The sequence below is a fragment of the Fistularia commersonii genome, chromosome 1 (assembly GCF_037954325.1).
Source record: "Fistularia commersonii isolate RoL2024-O1a breed Wild chromosome 1, RoL_Fcom_v1.0, whole genome shotgun sequence".
NCBI lineage: Eukaryota > Metazoa > Chordata > Actinopteri > Syngnathiformes > Fistulariidae > Fistularia > Fistularia commersonii.
This window is the reverse complement of record NC_141284.1, coordinates 1,065,074-1,084,885: the sequence shown is the minus strand read 5'-3', so window position 1 is coordinate 1,084,885 and position 19,812 is coordinate 1,065,074. Positions and strand designations below refer to the sequence as shown.

The 19,812-nt window shown below is 47.8% G+C and overlaps 2 protein-coding genes across 6 annotated transcripts; one reads left to right on the top strand and one right to left on the bottom strand.

Annotated features, from left to right (window-relative positions):
- Nucleotides 1-941: 941 nt before the first annotated feature.
- dnajc19 (DnaJ (Hsp40) homolog, subfamily C, member 19) lies at nucleotides 942-2,357 on the top strand. The gene is made up of 6 exons (XM_086175282.1): nucleotides 942-1,061; nucleotides 1,363-1,414; nucleotides 1,684-1,757; nucleotides 1,860-1,939; nucleotides 2,010-2,080; nucleotides 2,175-2,357. The coding sequence occupies exons 1-6, from the start codon at nucleotides 1,059-1,061 to the stop codon at nucleotides 2,243-2,245; spliced, it is 351 nt and encodes a 116-aa protein (XP_086031408.1). The 5' UTR covers nucleotides 942-1,058; the 3' UTR covers nucleotides 2,246-2,357.
- A 673-nt stretch (nucleotides 2,358-3,030) lies between these two features.
- fxr1 (FMR1 autosomal homolog 1) lies at nucleotides 3,031-18,980 on the bottom strand. 5 transcript variants are annotated; one of them, XM_086174824.1, is made up of 19 exons: nucleotides 18,801-18,977; nucleotides 15,452-15,504; nucleotides 15,266-15,359; nucleotides 15,103-15,174; nucleotides 13,597-13,745; nucleotides 13,348-13,441; nucleotides 11,874-11,990; nucleotides 11,539-11,709; nucleotides 10,917-10,995; nucleotides 9,564-9,673; nucleotides 9,340-9,435; nucleotides 8,259-8,375; nucleotides 7,905-8,121; nucleotides 6,392-6,485; nucleotides 6,155-6,273; nucleotides 5,865-6,068; nucleotides 5,261-5,338; nucleotides 4,919-5,001; nucleotides 3,031-4,838 (listed from the first exon to the last, which is right to left on the bottom strand). In XM_086174824.1, exons 1-19 carry the CDS (start codon nucleotides 18,849-18,851, stop codon nucleotides 4,644-4,646), a joined length of 2,193 nt encoding a protein of 730 aa, XP_086030950.1. In that variant the 5' UTR covers nucleotides 18,852-18,977; the 3' UTR covers nucleotides 3,031-4,643. The 5 variants fall into 5 exon arrangements, with proteins under 5 accessions (XP_086030950.1, XP_086031032.1, XP_086031116.1 ...); XM_086174906.1 differs by having other exon boundaries at nucleotides 9,340-9,426; nucleotides 18,801-18,976; XM_086174990.1 differs by lacking the exon at nucleotides 5,261-5,338 and having other exon boundaries at nucleotides 18,801-18,980.
- Nucleotides 18,981-19,812: the final 832 nt, after the last annotated feature.

Sequence of the window (19,812 nt, the reverse complement as noted above, 5' to 3'; positions counted from 1 at the left end):
AATAAGAATAAGAATAAGAATAACTTTATTTATCCTGAGAGAAATTGTTGTGCCAGAGTTTCAAGTAAAGCATAACAATAATAAATAAAAGTAGGAAATCATATAAACAGTTAAAAAAAAAAAAGGAGGGGGGATAAGAAATACAAATAAAACTATAGTGTCAAAGTCAAGGCTATAAAGTGTGTACAGTATAAAGTATATAATAAATAGGGATAATGATGGACAACATAATGGAACAGTAAGGGTAAAAAAATACACAACCGGAGCTAAAAATAAACTGAACAACAATATAAATCAAGTGACAACGGCAATGACAAGAATAAAAATTCATTCATTCATTCATTCCTCCTCTCAATCCCTTATCCTGCACCCTATCCCAGCTGTGATTGGACGAGAGGTGCGATTCACCCTGGTTTTTCACAAGGCCACAAATAGAGACATGCAACCATTCATCTTATTAAGACATAAAACTATTCACCCTGTCATTCACACTCACTGTGTTGCCATAACAACGTGAAATGTAAACGTCACACGTGTCATACCTTAACAACATTATCTATTTTTATCCTCGTCGGAGTCACTCCACTCACATCCTGTTTATTTTTGTCATTGTCCTTGTTGTAGTTTTGGTGTCTATTCTCACCCTCTCACCCGCTTACTGTAAACTGTAATAATTTTATCTGAATATATATATTCATAACTAGCTTCATGTGCAATATTTTTTTCAAAAGACACTTTATAGTCTGCACTTGTTACTTAAAACCCTTCATCGTTTATTTGTATTTCTTATTCTCCTTTTTTTGTATAATTTTCAACTGTTATTTATTATTGTTATACTTGTCTTGTAACTCTGGCTAAACATTTTCCTTCGGGATAAATAAAGTTGTTCTTATGCGCAGGACTGCTTTGCGGCACTGACGTAACGTGTGACGTCAGCGGGCTGGTTTTACGACACTTCGGCACCGTTTCCGGCACAAACAGACGCAGCCGCGGACACCATGAGAGGTCAGAAGTTCCTGCCTTGATTCGCTGCGTGTGACGGGACGAGACGCGGAGACATGGTGAGCGGGATGTTCTGACATTTATTAAAACCGAGAGATATCGTGTTGTTTCTCCCAAACACGACCTCGATGTTTTTTAACCAAAACGGAGCGGCTAGGCTAACGCTAGCTTCGCGTTATTGCGTTTAAGCTAACATCTGGCTTAGCTTGCGTAAGGTAGCTAACACACACGCTGTATCGTTCAATATATTCGGCTCTTTTTCCCTCTGCGGTTTCCAATTAATTGTGTTTTAAGTTCAAGTCGCGGCGTATCTGCGGTGTTTTATCATAATTGTCACACGGTGGATGTGTGTGTATCCAGGCTAGCTCCATGGTAGCGGTGGGTCTGGCTCTGGCCGCAGCTGGATTTGCAGGTAAGCAGCTCCTGCAAGAGAATAATAACAAAGAAGCTAGTTTTCTGTTTTTAAATTGATAAGATGTGCAAACATGTTTTGCTTTGTACCCCCCCTCATCACCTCCAAACAAACCACTAGCTGAATATGTAACAGTTTAAAGGGCAGTTCAGTGCTCCACCTATACATTCTGGATTTTACTTGTAATTAATCCGAATCTGCTGAAGGGCATGAAATATTACACCCATGTTTTTCAAAACGATTTGAATTTCCCCTCTGTTGCCACCCAGGCCGCTACACCTTGCAGGCCATGAAGCAGATGGAGCCCCAGGTGAAGCAGGCCCTTCAGAGCTTCCCCAAAGCTGTAAGCACGAAACCGTCACCCACCTGTCAGCTCTGTAGATCTTCAGCGTCAGGAATGAACACGATCCACACAGCTTGTTCCCTTTTCTTCTTACTGCTCCAGGCTTTTGGAGGGGGCTACTACAGAGGGGGATTTGAGCCAAAGATGACCAAGAGAGAAGCTGCCCTGGTTTTAGGCGTCAGGTATGTGGACGCCCACCGGGCAGGTGTCGATTGTTCCCGCCGGTAATGACTAAAGGTGTGTGTCGTCCAGTCCCACTGCCAACAGGAACAAGATCAGAGAAGCCCACAGAAAACTGATGATCCTGAACCACCCGGACAGGGGTACGTACCTTCTCAGAGATCTCGTCCGGGGAACCGAGGTCTTCAAAATCACCGTGACGCTCATGAACCTTTTTGCGTGCGTCTTCCTTCTCAGGTGGATCTCCATACTTGGCAGCAAAGATAAACGAAGCGAAAGATCTGATCGAAGGGCAGACCAAGAAATAGAAGAAACAGAAGGATGGACCTCACGCGGCTCTTTTTGGAGCTGCTGCACTGACTGACTTAGCCGGGGCTTCCTTGCTTTTCTCCAATAAACCATATACACGTTTCCAACGAAGCTCTTCGTCATCGCGCCTGCTTCTTGAGGACCCGTTTCCATGGTAGCGGAGCATTTAGCAACAAGCTAATAGAAAGGGTTGCACGCTGTTTAGCATTCAGGACAGAGCGCTTTCCATGTTATTGCTTGCTGCAGGACCCTAGCTTAGCAACTTTTGCTAAGCTAGCATCAGCTAGAATATCCATCCGCCAGCTAACTCTGTGGATGATATTACTCTTCTGCAAAATGAAAGGTGGAGAACATGGAGGTGAGAGCAACCATGCTTGATTTGGAGACACTGAGAAGATGGGAGGCAGAGCTGGAAGCAGCAGAGATGAAGGTGTGGAGGTTCCTCTTTGGGAGGATGGAGAGGATCCGGAGATGTTCTAGAGATATCGGGAACCTGAGGTGGTTTGGACATCCTGGAGATGTGGGTGGAAGGATGCTGAGGTTGGAGCTGCCAGGCAGGAGGTCCAGAGGAAGACCAGAGAAGAGATTCATGGATGGATGATTGGTTAGGGGTTAAATGGAGGTAGGTGATTGGCTGAGGTCCCTAAAACAAACACCAAGGCAAAGATGTATTATTCCTAAATAATTACCAAAAGATGTTTGCTCTCGAGTCGATTTGTCTGAACTGTTGAAACGCGAGTGAAATCCAGACACTTGGAATAGACGACTAATGTGAGGGACAGGATGAGGTTTTAGATCTACATGGAAGATCAACTTTATTTAAGAACTACCTGCATACAAAACATATTGCACATCAACCAACCAGAATGATCCTTAAAAAAAAAAAAAAAAAAAAGTTGTCGACCAAACAAAAGGATGTTCAACTGTCAGTAGTCCAAATTATCCTTTAAAAAAAAAAAGTTTTAGCGTCAAAGAGGTTTATTTTTTTTTTTTTTTTTTTTAAATACTGTACACTTTTAAAATAAATAATCCTTTTTTTTTTTTTTTTAATTTTCTTATTTTGTTTTTGGAACAGTCAACACCAGTTTCCAGCAAGCCGATCTATGGAAGAACCACGAGGGGAGGGGGAAAGAAAAAAAAAAAATCAGGAGATGGCGGCGGCGGCGACGTGGTCGCCCGCGCTCCACGGTTTCAAAAAAAGAAAAAGTCAGTTTTCCAGACTCCTGACTTTTTAACAGGACATAAAGGATTATTGGTTCAGTGCAGAGAACGCGGTGGTAACAGACCCTCTATCGACAAAGTGGTTGCATATTGGAAAACAAAGCAGCTAAAGTCAAACTCCTCGACAGGTTTATACAAAGGATAACTGGACCCCCCCCCCTCCCCCCCCCCGCCCCCCTAAACATTAAGAATAATCACACCGGAGTTTTTTTTTTCCTTTAAAAAGATATGCCTCTGAAATCTTCCCGGGGTCTCTCGGGCGCCGGAGCGCCGGCAGAGTCAGAAAACGCGGCTCCCACAGTTGCTGATGTTTTTTTTTTTTTTTTTTTTGGCGGAGCGTGACGTTGTGCTGGTTGAGTGAACCCCCCCAAAAAATAACAACAAAAAAAAAACAAAAAAAAAAAAAAAAACCTCCGCGACACCGCCTCCCGACGCTGGTGATCTGTTAGTTTCAGGTCGGACCTCACGGCTTGACCTTTGACATCGCCCGCCGACGCGGCTACAACAATTCGCTCGTTCACCAGCGTCTTGACACCTCGTGGAAAGCCTTCCAGAAGGCGCGCGGAGCCAGGCAACCACATGTTGGATCTACTCTCAAAAAGGCACGACAGCTGATCACGTGAACGCGCTCCCCAAACAACCCCCGGCGCTGTGGTACTGATCATGCAGGACGATTCAAAGTATACAAACTACTTCAGATGCACAAAATATCCTGGGGAAAACAAAAAGTTGATGGTGGAAGCTTATTTCATCTGTGTTCAAAACCCTGCTATGATCTTGAATTTAATAATAATCATTATAGTAAAAAAAAAAAAAAACAGGAAGTTGCTGCGTTGGTGCCACAGTACGGGTGTGTGTGGAATCCCTGTCTACTTGGTAAAAATACTGCATTCAGTCGCCCTCCCTCCCCTCCCCGACCCCCCCAGGACCCGAGAGCGGCGCAGCCACCTCCGCTTTGTGTTTTTGACTATCTTTGGCAAGCTCATACAGGAAGAACTATTGGTTTTTTAAAAAAAGAAAAAGAAAAAAAAAAATGGAAGTGAGTAGTTGGACAGAAGGTGTGTGTGTGTGTGTGTGTGTGTGTGTGTGTGTGTGGAGGCTGACGTCGGGCTTTGAAATACCCCCCCCCCTCCCCGAGTGAAACTGAAGCGGAGACATTTGAAACCGTCCTGGAACCTAGGAGAGCCCGTTGACGACGGGCGGCTGCAGGTTCGAGTCTTCCTCCAAGGAGGCCGTGGCGTCCTTCTCCACGGGAGGCGGCGGCGGGGTGGCGGCGCCGCCGCTCTTCCCCTCCGCCGCCTCGTCTTCGCCGCCGTTGGTCGTGGCGTGGGTCGGCGCCGGGCCGTGCTCGGCTATGGCGTCCACCTGGCCCTGAGGGGAGACGACGGGCTCAAGACGGAGACGGACCAATGGGATTCGGCGAGGAAGAAGAAGAAGAAGAAGATACCGACCACGTCCTTGTTTTTCACGTCGTCCTGGCCGGTCGTCTGCCTGCTCTGGGATTCGGCCCTGGATATGTAGTCGGCCACCGTCACTGTGCAGGAGGAGGGAGGGAGGGAGGGAGGGAGGGGTGTGAGAAGGAAAAGATGCCACCGGTCAGTGTTAGTAAATAAACAGCCCTGGCGGTCCGAGGGATTAGTACCCAAAAAAATGAAACGAGGAGGGACGTTCTCCGTCTGCACAGCAACCCGTGCAGTTAGAAGCTCAACAACACACAAGCGGGTCGACGGGACCGGCCGCAGGTCCTTTCAGCGACAGCCACTCTGACCGCACGGGGTGGTCGCCATGGTTACCTGGCTGCCGCTCTTCGGGCAGGCGGAGGCGTCGACGTCGGCTACGGTTACGGCGCTGCGGTTGGGCCTCGGACTCATCTGAAGGGGGGGGGGTCGTCACAGAGGGTTAAAGGCCGTCTTTACGCCGGTAACATCTCGCCGCCGAGGACCTTCTGACACGCGCCGAAGCTCAGGGCTGAGCGCGAGAAACCGCCGTCGGGGTAAAATCCACCCGCTAACAGCTTAGCGGTTCGTTTACGAATGGCATGACGACGACACAAGATGTTCTGGATCGGTCGTCTCCACAGGACCATCACAATCCAAACCTTAACCGATAAGAGAGACGTGGAACGGCAGCTTGGAGATGTTTCCCATCAGCTGCGAGGGATTAGCCTGAAGTTAGCTGGTAACCTAGCGCCTGACCTGCAACCCCGCGTCGCTTCTCCTCTCGTAGAGTTCACGAGTTACGGAGCAGCTCTATCTGGAACAGTCGTGTAAAACGTGTGTCGCCGTAGCAACACAGGAGGTTTCGATGCGTAAGACAAACGTTTTCTCTACGTCGGCGGTTCTGGTCCGATCTGAAAGCGTCCCAGGAGGCAGAAGATGATCGGCGCCGACGTCTCACCTATTCCGTTCTCGCTCTGCGAGGCGTTGTCCGACTCGCTCATGCCGTCCATCAGCGTGGCGTCCTCGTCCGTTCGGCGTCGCCGAGACCTCCGGCGGCGGTTGGCGGGCAGGTTGGACTCGCTGGCGTCCGTGTCGGCCGTCTGGTCCGTCTCCGTGTTCGTCTCCAAGGCGCCGTAGTTGTCGTCGTGGCTCCTCGGACCCGCTGCGGCGTTCCACGGGGAAATGACGGGATCCGTAAAAAGACACGCCGGTCTACGTGTCTCACGAGGTCCACGCCGAGGGTTTTACCTGAACTGTTGTTGTATCCTCCTCTTCCTCTTCCACGTCCACCAGGTCCTCCTCGCCCTCTGCCGGGTCCTGGTCTCCTGCGACTGTCTCTTTGTGGACGGGAGCTCCTCTCCCTGTCCCTGCGCGGCAAAGTGTTCAACATTAACACACACACACACACACACACACACTGCTTGACCCTCAAGGAGCGTTGGTCTTCACGGAGCTCCTTGGTTGCTCTTGTGTGCTCCTGCTCACCTGTCCTGGTCCTCTCCGGCCAGCGACCAGTCGCTGAGCTCGTCCTTGCGCTCCGAGTCGGTCTCAGATGCGTTCGAGTGCTCCGAGTGGGCGCCTGGAAGCAAATCTTCAATGAACCGCAAGGAATCTAAAACCCGAGCCAAAGTCAACTGGTTTCTCTTTGCACCCGTGAACATCGGAGATGGTCTTTTTCTGGTACGGCTTCCACGTCCACCCCGCAAGAAGTGAGGTATCAGTTCTCGCGGCATTTAAGCTGAACCGTGTGGTTAGAGCTGAGATAGTGCTGAAATAACTGGGGAGTCAAACCGCCGCTTGCCGATTGCCAGAAGAACGTGCTCTCGCTCCTGCGGTAGTTCTTGGAAAGAGAAGCCTGAGCGTACGTCGCGGAAGATGGCGACAACTTCCAGACAAATTGGCAAAAGCCAAACGACACGTACGCGTGATAAAAAGCAGCGGGAGGAAGTGGATCTCAGTACTGTCCACCTCGCCGAAGCAGCGAGGACTTCAAGGAGAACAAGAACAACTTTATTTATCCCGAAGGAAATTGTTGTGCCGGAGTTTCAAGTAAAACATCTTCTTCTTCTTCTTCTTTCGGCTTTTCCCTTCAGGTGTCGCCACAGCGAGTCAACTTTCTCCATCTCACCCTATTCTCTGGATCCTCCTCTCTCACACCAACTACCTTCATATCTTCTCTCACGACGTCCATAAATCTTCTCTTTGGTCTTCCTCCAGACCTCTTGCCTGGCAGCTCCACCTTCATCAACCTTCTACCCAGATCTTCACCATGGTTTGGACATGAACAGAGTGTTCATATTTAAGCCATCGCCGTCATCACTTTGTCTTGGTCATACATGTCCTGCACCCCTGTGACAAATTCTTCCTTTCCTTTGGTCTTTTCCCTTCAGGGGTCTTCACAGCAAATCCACCTTCTCCATCTCACCCTATTCTCTGGATCCTCCTCTCTCACACCAACTACCTTCATATCTTCTCTCACCACGTCCATAAATCTTCTCTCTGGTCTTCCTCCAGACCTCTTGCCTGGCAGCTCCAATTCCAGCATCCGTCTACCAATATATTCTCTATCCCTCCTCTGTCCATGACCCAACCATCTCAGTCTGGCTTCTCCAAGCTTCTCTCCAAAACATCTAACATGTGCTGTTCCTCTGATGGGCTCATTCCTGATCCTCTCCATCCCGGTCACTCCCAAAGAGAACCTCAACATCTTCATCTCTGCAACCTCTAGTTCTGCCTGCTGTCTTTTGGTCATTGGAACAGTTTCAAGTAAAACATAACAATAATAAATAATAGTAGATCTCCTGAAGGAAGAAACTTCACAACCAGGGCCGACTGTACTCTTGCTCCTGCGGCCTCACTTTAACAAATCTCCCTCTTCTAGCGGAGGATCTCTAGGACTCGGGCGTCTGCTGGATTGTAATGAACCCCCCGAACTACTTCTTGGTGCACCGTCGTACCCCGTGTTTAGGTGCCGTTCAGAGAAAATGAGCGTACATACCGTGCCCGGCGTTGTAGCCCTGGCCTCTGCGCCCGCGGCCTCGGCTGTTGTAGGAGCGACCGACGTGTAAGGAGGACGAGGCGGCGTTGGCGCTACCTTCTGCATTATACCCTCCTCCTCTGTCGCCCCTTTCCCTGTCGGCGGGCCGGTGGCCCAGCGTGACCTGACGCAGCTGCTCGTCGATCTGCATCCTCTCCAGGCGGAGCTGCTCCACCTCCTGCAAGGCGGCAAAAAGAACATAACCGTAAGGCGAGGGAGTTGACAGGAGAGGAAGATCTGGGTGTTTCTAAGTCTCAGGTGCATCAGAGAAATCCAGGAAGTCTCTGAGAAGAGCTACTCGTGGATCGTACACACATCAACATCACATGCCGAGGCTGTCAAACGTGCTACGCGGTTTCCCGGTGGATAATCCACAATCTGCCTCAGCTCTTCCTGCAGCTGCTGGCCCTCTGCAAGAAGCTCCATCATCTCCTACACGGACAAATAGTGCAAAAGCCAACACACACACACACACACACACACACACAAAGTACCAGCACAGTGCATGCAAAAGCAAACAACACATAGGCAGTTTTAAACACACACACACACAGGACAGCCAAGCAACATCTATGAAGGTTAGGTGCTACTAAAAAATGGGATGCCATTGACAATCAGCGTCCCAGACCAGGAGGACACATTTCACCGGGTCGGTCGGTTTCACGGAGGAACAATCTGACAGTGATCCAGACAGACTTGCGGCTCCCGACGTCAACTCCGTACGACTTGCTTTTAACAGCATCTAACTTCTGCTCAGATCATCTATTCTCTCTCTCTCCACCGCCGATCCAGGGCCACCGGAGACCATCGCGGCTGTCGTTCAACACGGACCTTCTTGCACTCTGGCTTTATATCAACAAATCATCTGCTAACACAACTTGTAAACGATCTTAATTGTTTAATTCACCTTAATTCACCAAGGAGCTCCACTGAACGCCACAGGAGGTCTTTCCTTCCTGAGGCTATCAGACTTTTTAATTCCTCTTCCTTCAGCCGCAGGGAATCTTCAAATCTTTGTACTTAAGACCCTAAAACACTTGATAGCCTTAACCTTGACAATTTATATTTCATATTCTTTCTCCATCCTACTATCATCTATTACTGTTATGTTTTTGCTTGAAACTCTGGCACAACAATTTCCTTCGGGATAAATAAAGTTGTTCTCATCTTATCTCTAATTTCACTGTCGCAATGAGTCGAACCTTTTTGTTTTTAATGTCCTCATCAACACCTGCTGACCTCAGGTGCGACCCCACCTGCGCTAAGCTACGTCCAGCACGTATTAGCAGTCGGAAAGGCGCTAATCATTCCATTTAAATGTTAGCAAAGACTCAAGCTGTGTTAAAGGAGTTGATTAAAGGGTGTAAGAAGTGTTAGCGTGTTAGCGTGTACTCACGTTGAGGTACGAGATGTGATACTCCAGCAACACCTGGACGTTTCCGATACTCTCCTTCGTACCGACAAAGGTGAAGGGGACCATTCCCTGTGTCACCAAAATAAAAAAAAAACCCACCACGCACAAGTTAGTATGGGAGAGTCGCGGACAGAAAAAGGCAGCGCGGGCTTCATGTTGCTTTTTTTTTTTTTTTTTTTTAATGCAAGTGGCGGTGGCAGGCTTACTTCCTGCCGCGGCTGTTTGTTGTCGTTGTCGCCCTCTATCCGGACCCTCACCACGCCGGATTTGTCCACGATCTCCTGGATGACCTTCCCGTTCTTCCCGATCACTTTTCCTGAGGACAAACAGCAGCGGAGAAATAATGAAGCCGCTAGCGGTTTAACACCAGACGCCATTATCGGCGGGCGGCCGAGCAGGACAGCCGGGGGAGGCTCGGACAGCGAGTGTCTACCGCTGGTGCGTGGATTGCAATTATATGCACGGGTCCAGAGGAGGAATCCGCAGAGGTGAGCCAGTCTTGCAGCAAGTAATCTCATTTTCTTTTATCCCCTATTGATCCCCGGTGGGACACGAGGCTACAATGGTGCTTCTGCTCTCCAGCCCGGGTCATCTGCCATCCCTGGAGTCACCCGCCTCCTTCAGCTCTGAGCTAACAGGCCGAGACGATGAGGTTCTACGCTTCCCTCGTGCCTTCTAATGGATGGTGATTCATTCGGGGTGCGTGGCCTGACCACATGGGTCTTCCTCTCACGATCTCTGGGATCCATGCAGGTTACGTTTAGTCTCCTGAGAAGATTTGACAGATCCCTCTTGGACAGTTGTTGTGGAACAGCGACACCTTGAGTGTCTTTCCAACATTCAAACATCCAGAACCAAACAGCAACACAGTCTTGACTTTGCTCTTGGAGATTGTCTTCTTGGTTCTGCTTGGACGGCTGTTTAGATTTTTTGGACTTGCTCATGGTGCTACCAAGGTACACAAAGTCATCAACTTCTTCTAATTTGTCGCACAAGATCTCTCCTGGCTTCGGAGGGTTGATGAACATGACATCTTGGCGGATTTGAGGTACAGACACGTGCGTTTAGCCGGTCAGTCTCCTCCTGGAGGTCAAAGGTCAATCTCAAAGTAGACTACTAAAGCATGTCAGAGCAATGGACGCCAGACGCCATGCAGCCCTGACACATGTTGGAAAAAGCATCAAAATTCTGCCGAAGAGCCAAAGCTAATCCAATCAAATGACCTTCAAGGAGGAAATAGCATTCAAATATTGTTGACATCATCAGGGCGGAGGTTCGGGTCAGCTTGAGTTTGTGACGGCGACCTGGCAGAGCACCGACCGCTCGCACACCTCTCGACTCTGAACAGACGGCGTTGCCATGAGAACGGCTTAACACGACTTAAACGCAGCTTCCTTACAAAGCGCGGGACAAAACGGCATCCGGTTCGATATCAGTACGACTCGTCCTTTAACGCCGTCTTCTTGGCCGGTTTCTTTCGGAAAATCACCCCAGACGTGAAGCTAATCGTGCGCTACGGCGCCCGCAGGGCACGGATGTGAGGAAACGTGTCTACATACCGACAAGGTGTCTTGGCACCTGGACCGAATCCTCCAGAAACTCCAGGTAGCCCCGGGCCTTCTTCACAGCGTCTGCCGTCTGAAAGCAAGCGTGGGAGCAGTTTACCCGACGTTGAGTCTGCAAGGCTCTAATCATTACGTGCGCAAACACACACTCATGTGAGAGATCATCAGCTATTCACATGTCTGGCACACGGTCAATTTTCAGTGTGTTACACCGAACAATAATACATGTACCCGCTCCTCCATGCAGGCAAAGGTGCTTCTATTTATTCCTCTTCCAGCCCCAGAGCTGGATTTAAAGACGTGGCTCGTATTTAGGGAATATTACTAATTCATCGCTCTCGGACCAAGACTATAAACACACTAGTTTGGGACGTCGGCGCTTCTTTGGAAAGTACAAGTGCCAACAGAAGCGCTGCTCTGAGGGGTTGTGCTAATATGATTGGCTGGTGCTGACACATGGGGGCGGCACGCACGCTAGCAAGCTAGCAAGCTAGTAGGCCAGCAATGTTGCCGATTAAAGCATGACAACAGCTGTGTTTGGCGGTGCTTTTCCAGGAAATTTCCACTTCTTCCACGACTGGACATGGTGGCTTTAACATTCATGCATTCACTCCACCTCGCCATAAATCCTGAAGGTGCCGGTATCTTCGTCCAGCTCGATGGCGGTGACGCCGGGGACCCTCCGCGCCTGCTGAATGTTGCTGCCGTGGCTGCCGATGGCGAGGCCCATCAGGTCCGGTCTCACCACGAACTCCTCCTGGAAAGATGACACCAGCTGTCTGGAGCTCTGGCAGGAGGCAGTGACATTCAGTGAAGTTATTATTAGTGGTGGAAACGACAAACAAAGCCACATCCATATTTTCTACCCTCTTGCGTTCAAGACGGACGAGACACACACTTCGGACTCGGAACGCTGCTCTGTTAAGTCCACAAAAGACGTAAACCACTGACCTCCAGATGTTTGGTGGCTTCTTGGTTGCGAGACATGAGCAGCAGCTTGGTCCGGAGGCTGCGCAGGTGCATGTCACTCAGCAAGGACACGCGCTTCACTGTCGCCTCATTGGTGGACTACACGCACGCACGCGCACACACACACACACACACACACACACACACACACACACACACACACACACACACACACACACACACACACACACACACACACACACACACACACACACACACACACACACACACACACACAGTATATTAGGCAAGGTGGAGGTGCACCTGTGTCAGAAAACACTGCTGTAGAAACCTCTGTAAGCCGCCTGAGCTGGAACATCTAACGCACCGCTTCTGATAAAACCAGACATTATCGAATCCAACTTTTCTTTTCTCTGAAAAGTGACCTCCTCTCTGCCCGACTCATTTGGGTTCCTCCACTGCGCAACCTGAACTTTAAAAAGTGACGAGCAGGGGTCCCAACTTTACGCCGACTAGATCTGGATTATGGTGTCACCTTTAAACCCGGTCAACCAGGTAAATATGGAGAGAGAAGTTCTAAGAAGTGTCCGTCTCCAATTCTGTTCCAGGAAGTAGCCTCCTCCAGGGGGGCCTTTTAGTTTTGCGTTCCCTCAGGCCGTGAGATGAGCTGCTACAGCCTCCGTGGAATAATAACCATGGACTATCAGATGGGTTGAGGAATTGTATCTTCTCATGAGGATCCCAGTTAATAGTTAGCTAACTCTCCATTTATTCTGGCCTAAATGTAGATCTTGGTTCTCTTTGTTACTCCATTTCTCGCTGCTTCTAGCCATTTTGCCCCTCCAAAAAAAAAAATCAAACAGGTTAGGTTTAAAAATGGCGCTACTCGTTCCACCAGAAGTATCTGGTAATGACCGGGCTAATGAGTTCACCAAGCACCTATGTCACCAATTCCTTGGAATTGTAAAAGGAGCCTCCCTGGTTCCTCTGCTGTCACAATGCATCAACAAACTGCCTGATTCCTGACAAGGTTTCCAGGAACTGTAGAAGGTTCCCACAGTGCGAACGCATCTTCTGATCCTCCTGACAGAAATCGCAAGCCTCGCTTCAATGAATGGTATCAACACATCACGTTGACTCTTCAGCACAAAAACAAGAAGCTGCACTCTGGGGTCAAACGCTGCTTCTTTTCCTGCTTGACTGTTAAGCTACTTTCCTTGATTATGAAACTATGCCAGTTTCTTTTATTTCCTTTAACAGCTCTCAGCTGTCGTCATATCAACAGTCAACCTGAAAGTCGTATCTCTCACCGCCAGGCGTGATGCACTGTCCTCGGACGTGAGTGGGTGTAACTTTAGCCTCAAAAAGTTGCGATATGACCAGAATCAAAAGTGAAACTTAACTTCCAGCGCACCAAACCGGGGGAGGGATTGTCTCTGCAGACCAGAAAGTGCGTTTCACTCCAAGCAGCAGAGCAGAGGCGCAAAATGCTTACCAAGATGACCAGCTGGCTGTTCTCAGGACTGTACGAGATCCGATAGGCCTCCACCGCTTTCTTGAAGTCCTTGTGGGCATTGTCATTCTGGCACCTGAAACACACAAAAAAAAAACATTTCGGCGCATCAAAAAGGAGACGCAACTAATGCAAAAAGCCGGGGTTGCCCCCATGTAAAGACAGCGGATTGGGATTAGAGGAATGTGCAGACTTGCAAAGCTTGCAAAAATAAAATAATGCTCTACATACGCCTCTTGGAGATCTTGAGGAACGGCAACGGTGCACTTGTAAAAGGAATTCTTGGTGATTGCCTTGTTGGTGTTGACCGGACGCAGGCGCTCGTAGGTCACGATCTCATTGTAGGTGGCGTCGCAAGCGGCATACTCAATCACATAGAACTGGAAACGCAAAAAGACATTTCACAATATTAAATTCACAGGATATATATGTATACATGGGTTGGAACTTGATTTGATAAACGAGTCACAGGAATGAATAATTAAATGTAATTAGTCCCATTTCAATATTTGGCAGGAGAAATTTAAAAAATGTGAGTTTCCTATGTCATGTGAGCCGGTGTTGACTGCCAAGCGCATATTAGCAATGCTGTTATCTTCCACAGCAAAGCTTATATTACCAAGATTGCTCATACAAAGGTAGCATGTCCAAGCTACGTGATGGTACAACACTAACATTACAGAGCTGCGCGCTAGTATCAAGCTAACATTACGACCCGTGCGCTCGTGCAAAGCTAACATTACGACCCGCGCGTTCGTACATAGCTAACATATCGACCTGCGCGCTCGTGCAAAGCTAACATTACGACCCACGCGTTCGCACATAGCTAACATATCGACCTGTGCGCTCGTACAAAGCTAACATTATAACCTGCGCATTCGTAAGAAGCTAAAAGTACGACCTTCATGCTCGTATAAACCTAATATTACCAAACTGTGTGTTCGTGCAACGCCAACAATACCAACCGGGTTTTCCTACAAAGGCAAAATTACTGACACGCGTGCTTGTATGACGCTAACATTACTGATTTGCATTCAAGCACCAATATAGATAGCATTGAAGTGCTAATGGAGGGTGGAGCTGCTCCTCCACAAACTCCGTCCAACATAAAGTGCGGAGAACAGCATTTTAATTGATCCTCCCATCTAACCTGCCTCATCCATCGTCACAATGTGCATCAGTGTATTCCGTCCCTCTGTTAATTAATATGCATTAATTTTCTTTAATGTGTTTTTTTCTTGAATTAACCAAAATGAATGTGTTAAAAGTCCCAGCCTGAATTTATACAAATGGTTTGCAAAAATTGACAGGGGCAAAACCAAGGTAGCTAAATTAGCATTTTAGATTTAGAATATGGCTCCTTGTAATGACATTTACGACTTTATTAGATATTGATATCTTGAAAAAAAAAAAAAAAGGCCTTTTCTTATCACATAGATTTCATGGGAAAGGAAGTTTTGCTATGTTACCTGTTTTTCTGCAGCTGTTTTTTTTTTTTTTCCAACTGACACCATTAGGGCCTCTGAGCTGTGCATCTGTTGGAGATGCTGGAATAGTTCTGTCGCGCTGCTAACTTTAGACAGATATTTACAGCACCGCCGGAACAAATTGCTTGCCATTAGCAGGTGCTAGTTATGTTCATATGTTCACGGTTGACTTTCAGTTTCAAAAATGTTCCTACTCCATGACGGGGGGTGAAGATGCAGAAACTAGGATAACCAGAGAATCAAAACTCACATCTCCCTTCATCATACGGACTTTTGCCAGCCACCAGCCGCAAGGCTCCTGCTCATTGGCTCTGGAGAGGATCTGACAGGAGATAAGAAAAGAGGGATTGAAGGCATGAAGAAGGAAAGAAAGACAAAAAAAAAAAAAACCTGAATGTTTGCATCCTCCTCACCTCCACCTCCTCACCCTCCCCAATGTCCTTCTTCGCGTCAGCGGGAGGCGGCATCCTGACATCGCTGAAGGGCACCTGGCGTTCTGGCTGCCAGCTACAACAAGACAAAAAGTTCACACTCCACACCTATTCAACAGGAGCTGGGTATTGTGAGATGGGCCAAACGGGAACTCGGGGTAAACTCACTTGTTCTCAAAGGCAATGGTGAGAGAGTCATCGTGAAAGTCTTTGACAATGCCCTGAAGCACAGAGACACAGAGAAACATCTCAGCAACCACATTGGACCGAAACAGAGCACTGACCACATACGCTAGAGGCAACGTAGAATGGAGAGGCTTAAAACTGAGAGATTATTGGCAGTACGGTAGTTGGAGGTCCCTCCTCACAGAAGGAAGATCCCCAGTTGGATTCCTGCAGGAAGTCTTTCTGTGAGGAGTCTTAAGGTGCACCTTATGGTTACGCCTGCATGAGGTTCCTCACACAGTCCAAAGGCATGTGGGTCAGTTGCATTCTCTGAATTGCCCCCGTGTGAATTAGAGTTATTGACTGTATGTCTCTAGATGACGTGTGAACAAGGGAGCAGATGTATGTCTACTTGACGCGTCAACGAGGGAGCGAATGTTGTATGTCTGGATGACGTGAACAAGGGAACAAATGTTGTATGTCTGGATGACGTGTGAACAACGGACAAATGTTGTATGTCTGTATGACGTGAACAAGGGAGCGAATGTTGTATGTCTGTATGACGTGTGAACAAGGGAGCGAATGTTGTATGTCTGTATGACGTATGAACAAGGGAACTAATGTTGTATGTCTATCTGATGTGAACGAGGGAGCGAATGTTGTATGTCTATACGTGACATGACAGAGTGGATCATGGCATGTCTCTCTCTTTACGATATGTGAATGAGAGGGTGAATGGTTGTATGTTTCTATATGTGGCCCTGTGATCCATCAAGGGTGAACCCCCCCTTCTCTTGCCCAATGACAGCTGGGATAGGCTTCAAGCCCCTACTCCCCAAACCCACGCAGCGACCCTGAGTGCTGGATAAGCGGTGCAGCCTTTAAAAGTACAGTAACCCATCAAGGTGTCTTTTCCTGGGATGGAACCGTTTTCACTTTTGAATACTGACAGGATATAAACCCCAGGGCCAAATCGTGTTGTTATTGAGAGGAAGGCCAGAGCTGGATAGCGCAGGCTGTGTGCCATTAATGTAATATAGTACTAAGGAAGCCTCATCACAAACACAAGGCTGCCTCGAGTCGGAGGTTGAATAGAATTGCGAGCAAAAATTAAAAAAAAAAAGGGGCCATTCAATCAATTTCATTATTTTCCTCTATAAATCAAAAACAAGTTGCTTTTAAAATAAAAAATACCACTAAACAAGACTTTATATCTTCTCCCTCTCTCTTATGGCATCCAAGTCTGACCTTAAATAAAATTCTTGAAACCATTTAAAGCTGAAAATTCAGCCTCCACTTTATGAAAAACAAAAGCATTAATCAGGGAGCAGCCAGCGTTCTGGAGACACACAGAGCTGATTTAAAACTTCCAATATAATGATTTAAACAAATGAGAAAAATCCAGTGTTAAAGTATGAAAACACTTAATCCCCCACCAATCAAATCGGTCTTTGAAGCTTCTACATGCAGATAAGAAAATTTAGTTTCCATTTCAAATTGCCATTTTTCAAAAAAGGTACAAGTCAGCTGCTAAAGCTCCGTGGTTGGATTCCCGAAGGGAGGCCTTTCTGTGTGGCGTCTCCATGTTCTCCGTGTTCTCCACTCGGTTCCTCCCACAGTCCAAACACATGCAGGAGGTTCAGCGGAAACCCTGCACGGTCCAAACGTGTCAACGCTCATGTCTTGAAACAGCGTGTTAATCAAAGAGTGAATGGTTTTGACTTTATAGGACGTGTGGATGAGAGGGTGAATGGTTGTATGTCTTTATATTACACGTAAATGACATGTAACATGATGTGTGAATGACAGAGTGAATGGTGGCGTGTCTCTTAATGTAGGATTTTGATAATTCATGAATGAATAAATAAATAAAGCCCAGTCGTTTCCTTGTGACCTGCTAAGATGTCTTAAAGCCCCCTCAAATAGAGCAGATCAGAACCAAACGGTAGGTGCTGTCCAGCCAACGACTAGCTTGCAAAATGAAACCTCTTACAATTTAGTTAATTGAATTTACTCTTTTCTTCCCTCAGCCGCAGGGAATCTTCAAATCTTTGTCGTTAAGACATTAAAACAGTTAGGACAATTTATATTTCATTGTATTTCTTATTCTTCCTCCTTCCTACTATTATCTATTACGGTTATGTTTTTGCTTGAAACCCTGGAACAACAATTTCCTTCGGGATAAATAAAGTTGTTCTCATCTTATCTCTAATTTCACTGTCGCAATGAGTCGAACCTTTTTGCTTTTAATGTCCTCATCAACACCTGCTGACCTCAGGTGCGACCCCACCTGTGCTAAGCTACGTCAAGTGCGTATTAGTAGTCGGAAAGGCGCTAATCATTCCATTTAAATGTTAGGGTTCTCATCTCATCTTGTTCTCATTAAGTTACAAGACACACACGAAAAGCAAATGAGGAAAAACCTGGAATGCCTCGCTTTGTTTTGCAGCCCCGGTTGCAAGAAAGCGAACAAAGTGCTCAAGGGGACAACAACAACAACAAAAACAACAACAACAACAATAACATCAGCAGCAGCAGCGGATGGAGACGGCGAGCTCAGAGCTTGCTAAGGGAGATCAGGGCGTTGGTAAACTCGGAAGGTGGGTTCAGAGAGTGGGTAGGGCTTGGAGAAGAAGCCTGGGAATCGAAAGTGAAGGAGGGAGGAAAGAAACCAGCAGGAGGGTGGGGGAGAGGACGGGGCTTCTAGGATCTTCTGGGCCGGAGGGTCTAGAAATAGCAACCGGGGGTTTGGGTGTCCCTGGCCCGCCTCTCCTGTCAGCTGGTCGTGACTGACGGGGAACAGCTGGGCAACACGTACAGAAAATAAGTCGGGCATGATGGAGTGTCAAATAATAGCCCGGCGGTGGGGGAGGGGGGTCGCCGGGAACACGCCATTGTGCCCGAAACACCGACACACGGCCACTTCCGGGCGGACTTGGCCGTAAATGATGGGAAGTTCCAATTAGCCGCACTTGGAAGTTACAGTCAAAACAACCAAGCTCGATGTGGTTTTTAAGCCGAATATAAACGATTTGAGGCGGGGGCGGGGGTTGGATGTCGAGCCGAGAGATCGGGAGTCGTCTTCCCCGGCCCGGCGGAAGGGGAAAGCGGGGTTCCCGTCACTCTAGCCGGCGTGCGGGTACTTAAAAAAGTGGCGAAGCTTCGAGAGCGGCGCTAGCTTGGCTAGCTTAGCATGCTAACGCCAGTTGCTAGCATGGTGCTCGGAGCTCGTCGGGGGAGAAACGCAGCCGCAGCGGCGGGGGTGAGGGGACCGCGGAGGGTTCGGCGGATAAGCACGATGCCCTCTGACGCGGCACGGCGGCGAAATGGTGGATGATAAGTGGGTATTTACCTTGTAATAAGCCCCGTTGGAGCCGCGGACCTCCACCTCCAGCTCTTCCATATTGGACGCGCAAAGGATGCCGGGACGACAGGTGCTCCTTAAAGCAACCCGAGTGTAGAGTTACCTGCTCCGCCGCGGTTAGCCACCTCCTTCTAGGCTCTCAAACGGAAGAAAATAACCAAAGTTTTCCCCCCACGGCGCGTTCTTACGCGGATAAAACATCAATAGTCAATTTAATACACATTATTATCGACTTAAAAGCACAATTTGGCTCCGGGGCTCGGATATTAATTGGGTAACGATGAAGCTAGCAATCCAGTTTGGACTGGTTGAGTCCCTGTGAGCAGGGCCGTTCAGAGGGCTGCCGGGCCCGGGGCTAACCCTCTCTGTATGCCCCACACTCAGGCACAAAAATAATAATAATATACTAAGAAATATTAGACGAAAGGAAAACATTTGGAACATAGAAACACTAATAAACACTTTTTTTGATTTTAAGATGAATCAATAAATGCCTTCTGTCACAAAACACCTGAACCGCTTGTTTTTTTTCTGCGTCTGCGAGAACATTTTCTGTCAATGCTTATCGAATCCAGGTTGGTCAAGAAGACCAAATATATTTGATTTAATTTCAGTTTTCAAACTCAAGGCCCGCATAAAAGGTCTGATTGTCTTGAAATAAAGAATTCTAACGTGCATTGACCATAAACTACATTTCCCACAATTCATGCCAATCACGTTACCTGCAAAGTGACGGCGTCCCGCCATTAGATCGCATGTATCCACATTAATGTGGAAATGTGAAATACAAATTATCCCTAAATGTCCAGAAAGAGAAAAGTTGCTGCAGATGGAAGGCTGTCGAAGAAAGATGGGAAACCCAATACATGTTTGAGAAAAAGGGGTTTGTCTTTTGTGTTATGAGGCGGCATCAGTTGTCAAAGAGGACAATAAACGTCGGCATTTTTACACCAAACATGTAGCTAAGTATGCGAAAGTTAGCCTTCCAGAAAAACAACAA